The 7,071-nt window shown below is 41.6% G+C and overlaps 1 protein-coding gene across 1 annotated transcript; it reads right to left on the bottom strand.

The window, feature by feature from the left end:
- Nucleotides 1-5,565: 5,565 nt before the first annotated feature.
- On the bottom strand, nucleotides 5,566-7,071 carry LOC109166073. The gene has a single exon (XM_019314964.1). The coding sequence runs from the start codon at nucleotides 7,069-7,071 to the stop codon at nucleotides 5,566-5,568; it is 1,506 nt and encodes a 501-aa protein (XP_019170509.1).

Raw genomic sequence — 7,071 nt, 5'->3', positions numbered from 1 at the left:
GTCCAAGATTCCCCTGTCAGCAGTCTTAAAATACTTGTAGTCCATGTGGGAGGCTACACCCCCCTGATATTCCATTCGGCCTTCGGGTGGAAGAATTGTACGTGCAATACGGTTCAGCCAATCTTGGTCCATGTGGCCACGACCCATATCTCGATTAAAGTAATCATCGCCCATGTAATAACACGTACCGTAGTACTCATTAATGGCTTCCGCCGAGAAGTCGACCGGAACGCCCCGGACAATACAAACATTGGTTTCGAGGCCATCCTTTGCATTCGCATAGAATTCCCTCACCAGATTGGTAAATGCATCTCCTGGTTGAGCAAGGAATCGGGGTGCCCAATTCCACGCTTTCGGGACCACTATATGTGCGCCACGTTCTTTCAGAACGGGCCGGGCAGACATCAACTGATGGTACCGTTGAGCCGCTGCGTCTGTTACAAAACGTTCATATTGTGCAGCATGTTGTGGTTGTTCCCGGACTTGCGAAGATTCGGCTCTTGGCCGTTTGGATGGTTGACGGGATCTTGGTGCCATAGGAAAAACCTACAAAATTCAAAAATAAAACAAAACTTTCAAGTACTTGATCTAGAATTTATAGCCAAAATATCAAAAGTGAGTCTAAGGATTTCAAACTTTTCAATCAAGGGCACAAACTTCACTTGGGCATTTAATCAAACACCTTGTGGGCATGAACTTTAACACTAGGTTTATGTAAAATTGACATATCAAATTCATCCCACAAGTTCACCACACAACAAAACAAGGGTACCCATCATCAAAAGCAAGGTCTACAATCATCATAGACTAAAATAAGGAATTAAAACTATCAAAACAAAGTGAAGTAGAGCTTAAACAACCAACGAAGAAACTTAGAAAATTAAATCAAAATGTGAGTGCAATGGTTTCTAATGTAGCAATTACAACATGTATATAGCAACAATCAATCATTAGTAATCAACAATGGGCAATTTATCTACCAAAAATTCAAAATCAGGGGAAAAATTCGTGGGTAGGGCGCCTACCCAAGAATAGAGCAAAAATGCACCTCCAAATCAAGAAATTGAAAGTAGAAAAGAGTGATTATTGTTACCTTGCAGCTTTAGGAAGTGAATGGAGAGGAGAACCAGAGGATTCGGACCTGGGGTATCTTGGGCGAGTGAGAGATTGAGAGAAAATTATGAGTTTGGGGAGAAAAACGGACCGCTGGTCGCGATTTAACAGATCCGTTCTGTCGCGTCTCGACGCGTCGAAAATTTCCAGTAGGAAAATTTTCGAGGCGCGTTGGTTTCGACGCGTCGAAAATTTCCAGTAGGAAAGTTTTCGAGGCGCGTTGGTTTCGACGCGTCGAAAATTTCTAGTAGGCTATCCCTTCGAATCAGCGGGAACTCGACGCGTCGAAAAGTTCCAGTATGGAATTTTTCGCCTAGGTCGATTTTTGGCCTTTTTACTTAGCCGAAAACAACCCCTATACCGCTGTTTGACACAGAAACCAGAAAAAACACTCAAATTTTGTAAAACAAACTAGAACTAAATAATTAGCAAGAAATAAAAATGCGATAAATTAAAGGATAACATGGGGTGCCTCCCATGGAGCGCTAAGTTTAACGTCGCTAGCTCGACTGTACCTCCTTTTCAGGTGTCACATGTAGGTCGGGAGATGAAGGCAATGTATCACATTGACCTTAGGTTCCTCGGGTGAGTAGTAGTGCTTCAACCTTTGTCCATTGACCGTGAATTCATCTTGTGTTCCTTGAAGCACCACGGCACCCGATGGATGTACCTTAATCACTTTGTGTGGCCCCGTCCACTTGGATTTTAATTTTCCTGGGAACAATTTCATCCTTGAATTGAATAGAAGGACGTCGTCTCCCGGGACAAATTCTCTCTTTAGAATGTGCTTGTCATGCCACCTCTTGGTCTTCTCCTTGTAGATTTTCGCATTGTCATAAGCTTCGAGTCTATTATGGTCTTTCTTCATCCCAAATAAACTCAAATCCAATGTTGATTGAGTAAAATCCTTATATCAACCCCCTTATCTTTCAGAGCTATTATGGTCTTGATAAGTTGCCTTTTTGCTCCCTTATTCATCATTCGTATTTCTATTCTAAAGATTTAAAGCTATAGATAATTGTGTCATTCTCTCCCTTTGTTATCATTCCTTACCTTTTTTTCCTATAAACCGTGACCCTTAGCCCCATTACAAGCTTAATAAAGACCTATTTGATCTTTACATGCAATGTTAGTTCTATTCAGGAGGAGTAGGAAGGGCAAGCCTAGGATGTTTTTCTGATGTCGTGTTTTGCATAAACCTAACTGAGTACGTGTGCACACTAGATTTCTCACTACTAACAATCTGGGTGCTTGTATGTTGGCTTGGGAGTAGAACGCGGGTGCCAAGCAGAGATGATTCTGGAAGCATGTGTCCTGCAGTGAGTTGGCTTGTGGTTTGCTAAGTTGTGCACGAGAAATTGGGAGCGATCCTTGTGTTTTGACCTGCGGTTTGATTCAGTGTTTTGCTTGAGGACAAGCAAAGTCTTAAGTGTGAGGGGGTGATGTTATCACATCTGTGCATGTTTTTATAGCTTTTCTGATTCATTTTAGAAACAAAGTTATTGAATCATGACCATTTATTACTTGTTTTCCTTGCTTTCTCGTTAGATTATGTTTTTACACTTGTTTTGAATACCTTACAGTGTTCGGTAGTGTTTTTCTTCACCATTACAGGGTGAGCGTGAGAGCAAGGGAAGAATTTCAAGCACGAAATGATCAAAAGAGGAAGAAGTCGAAGCATCAGCAATTCGACGCGTCGAAAAATTCCAGTAGCTTCAAACATCGCACATTTTGGAGGCTCGACGCGTCGAGATCGCGGAGAGACGTTAATTTGGAAGACTCCTAAATTGATGCCATCGGGTTTCTACTATAAAAAAGATCATCTTCTATCAACCCTAGTGCCTCTTCTCACCTGCGAGTTGCAAATCCATGTTGAGCGTCGCGACTGCCCAATGGGTTTTGTGTTCTAACTCCACGGGCAAGTGACAAGGTTTCCCATAAACAAGTCTGAAAGGTGAAGTTCCAATAGGATTCTTGAAAGCGGTCCTATACGCCCACAATGCATCATCAAGCTTTGTGGACCAATCTTTTCGAGACGGATTGACCACCTTCTCAAGAATGGACTTGATTTCTCGGTTTGACAGTTCCACTTGACCATTGGCTTGGGGATGGTATGGTGTAGAGAGTCTGTGATGAATTCCATACTTCTCAAGAACTTTCCCCAACGCTTTGTTGCAAAAATGTGTCCCATTATCAGTGATCAAAGCTCTTGGTACCCCAAACCTTGCAAAAATATTCTTCTTGATGAACTTGATGACAACCTTGGAATCATTAGTAGGACAAGCAATGGCTTCAACCCATTTGGAGACATAGTCCACTGCCACTAGGATGTATTCATTACCAAAAGACTTGGGGAATGGACCCATGAAATCCAAACCCCAGACATCAAATAGTTCCACTTCAAGAATACTTTGTTGAAGCATCTCGTTTCTCCTTCCCACTGTGCCCACTCTTTGGCACTTATCACAACGAGCTACGAAAGAATGTGAATCTTTGAATATACTGGGCCAATAAAATCCTGACTGCAAAACCTTTTGCGCGGTTCGAGAAGGTCCAAAATGCCCTCCATAAGGTGATGAATGACAATGCTTTAAGACACTTTCTACCTCGTCTTCGGGCAAGCATCTTCTTAATATTCCATCTGCACATCTCTTGTATAGAAACGGTTCATCCCAAAGATAGAATTTTGCATCAGTTTGTAGTTTCTTCTTCAATGACCTAGAAGCATTTGGTGGAAATTGTTGGCAAACCACATAATTTACCAAATCTGAATACCAGGGCATAAAAGCACGAAGAGCCATCAGTTGCTCTCCCACGAAGTAATCATTGATTGGAATCTTTTCTCCTTCAGCCACTTCGTTTTGGTTCTCTAATCGGGACAAATGATCAGCTACAAGATTTCCTGTTCCCTTTTTGTCTATGATTTCCAAGTCAAACTCTTGAAGCAGAAGGGTCCACCTCATCAGTCTTGGCTTGGATTCCTTTTTGCTCATCAAGTACTTCAATGCTGAGTGATCGGTATGGACAAAGACCTTGTATCCGTTCAGGTAGGATCGAAATTTATCAACAGCAAAAATCACAGCCAGCATCTCCTTTTCTGTTGTGGCATAATTAACCTGAGCCGCATCAAGAGTACGGCTTGCATAGTAAATTGGGTGTAGGCACTTGCCCTTCTTTTGACAAAGGACGGCCCCTACAACATAGTCACTAGCATCGCACATAATCTCAAATGGTAAGTTCCAATCTGGCGGTGACATTATGGGAGCTGTTGTCAATGCCTTCTTCAATCTGCAGAAAGCTTCAAAGGCAAGCATCATAAAAAACAAAGTTAGCATCTTTTAAAAGCAATTGAGTTAAAGGTTTAGAGATTTTGGAAAAGTCTTTGATAAATCTCCGGTAGAACCCTGCATGGCCAAGGAAACTCCTTATTCCCTTTACTGAAACAGGTGGTGGCAATTTCTCTATGACTTCCACCTTGGCCGGGTCAACTTCAATGCCTTTTTCTGATATCTTGTGTCCAAGAACAATCCCTTGTTGTACCATAAAGTGACATTTTTCCCAATTTAGAACAAGGTTTGCTTCTTGACACTTTCTTAATGCCTCATCCAAATTATCAAGACAATTATCAAAAGAAGAACCATATACAGAAAAATCATCCATGAAAACTTCCATAGTCTTCTCAACTAAATCGGAAAAAATGGCTAACATGCACCTTTGAAATGTAGCTGGTGCATTACATAACCCAAATGACATCCTTCGATATGCAAAGGTGCCATAGGGGCATGTAAACGTAGTCATCTCTTGGTCATCAGGGTGGATTGGGATCTGAAAGAACCCCGAAAAACCATCAAGAAAGCAAAAGTAAGAGTACTTAGCCATCCTTTCAATCAACTGATCAACAAACGGAAGAGGAAAATGATCCTTCCTGGTGGCATCGTTCAACTTTCTGTAGTCCGTACACATCCTCCACCCAGTGACTAACCTGGTAGGAATGAGCTCATTTTTCTCATTGCGGACTACAGTTGTCCCCCCTTTCTTTGGGACCACGTGAATAGGGCTGACCCACTTACTGTCAGGAACAGGATAAATGATGCCAGCCTTCAACAATTTTAGGATCTCTTTCTTCACAACCTCCTGCATCGTAGGATTTAACCTACGTTGGTGCTCAACACTGGGTCTACGCCCATCCTCTAAGTTAATCCTGTGCATGCAGTAGGAAGCACTAATTCCAACAATATCATCAGTAGTGTATCCAATGATTCTCTTATGTTTTCTTAACACATTTAATAATTTTTCCGTTTCATCATCTTTCAAATGAGCACTTACAATCACTGGGTAAGTAGAATTTGGACCAAGATAAGCATACCTCAAGTTTGTTGGTAAATGTTTTAATTCTACCTGTGGTGGTTCCTTTTCCTCGAGGTTACAGGCAAGGAATATTAGTGGCAATTCCTATGATTCCTCATCATTCGTACCATCCTCCAAGCATTCACTCTTTGTAGAATCTTCACCTTCGAGTTGTAAAGGGTCATTGGAGATCCATTTACCCCTCTCATAAGTTGCAACACATGAGTCGATTTCGTCTACATAAAAGCAAGAATCAAGACAAGAAGATTTGTTAGCCAATTCAAAAACATTAAATTCAACTTTATCTTCTCCAATCTCAAGAACTAAGGTTCCTTTTTTGACATTGATTATAGCCCCAGCGGTTGCCAAGAATGGTCTCCCAAGGATAATAGGAATTTTAGCATCTTCTTCCATCTCTAAAACCACGAAGTCTCCCAGAATGTAAAATTTGTCAATCTTCACTGGCACATCCTCCAGAATTCCGATAGGATATTTCACTGATCTGTCTGCCAACTGAAGAGTTATGGATGTAGGTTTCGGCTCTCCAAGTTGCAGCTTTTGACACAAAGAATAAGGCATCAAACTCACACTTGCCCCTAAATCGCATAAAGCTTTTTGAACAAGTGATCCTCCAATAACACAAGGGATAGAGAAACTCCCAGGATCCCTAAGTTTTGGAGGGAGCTTGTTTTGAATTAAAGCACTACATTCTTCACTTACTGCTACTATCTCACGATTCTCAGCTCTCCTCTTGTTGGATAAAATCTCTTTCAAAAACTTAGCATATGAGGGAATCTCGGTCACTGCATCAATAAAAGGAATGGTGATATCCAGTTGCTTGATCAAACTGTAGAAGTTTGATCTTCTTTCCTCTTCCCTAGATTTCTGGAATTTTTGTGGGAAGGGTAGAGGTGGTGTATGCTTCTTTACGGGTTCAATTTCTTGTATCTCATCTTCCTTATCTTGAGCAATAACACCCTCATTCACTTTCTCATTTTCACCTTCTAGATTCTTCCTGACAACTTGTTCCCCATTCGGATACGGTGGGTCCAATAATTGCTTCCCACTCCTAGTGGTGACGGCGTTCATGTGTTCTCTTGGTTGTTCGGGCATAGCTGGCAACTTACCTGTGACTTTAGTACTTGATATAGATGGTTGATTTGCTAGCTGATTTTCAACCATATTTTGGCGAGTATCCATCCGATCCAACCTTTCTGTAATCTCTAACTGACCTTTAACCATTTTTTCCAACAATAATTCCATATTCGACGGGACCGGTGTTTCCACATTAGGCTTGGACTGATTTACTGGAACTTGATATCCTTGGTTCTGCCTGAATTGTGGTGGATGATTTCCTCTAAAATTTTGCTGCCCCTGAAATCCTGGTGGTTGACTTCTACTATTTAAGTACTGGGGATTAGCCGCCCCAGCTGGATTACCCCAAGAGAAACCAGGATGATTCCTCGATGCATTTGGATTGTAGGTTCCTCGTTGTTGGAATGCCGGTTGTATACTACCATAGCCCACCACATCAACTTGTTCCATTGTAGCTTGAGAATCAACACTGAGACACTCCTCTGAATTGTGCTCTCCTCCACACAACTCACACAT

Source organism: Ipomoea nil, unplaced genomic scaffold, assembly GCF_001879475.1.
Source record: "Ipomoea nil cultivar Tokyo-kokei standard unplaced genomic scaffold, Asagao_1.1 scaffold0317, whole genome shotgun sequence".
Classification (NCBI taxonomy): Eukaryota; Viridiplantae; Streptophyta; class Magnoliopsida; order Solanales; family Convolvulaceae; genus Ipomoea; species Ipomoea nil.
The sequence above is the reverse complement of the archived record's forward strand: the minus strand, read 5'-3'. Positions and strand labels throughout refer to the sequence as shown.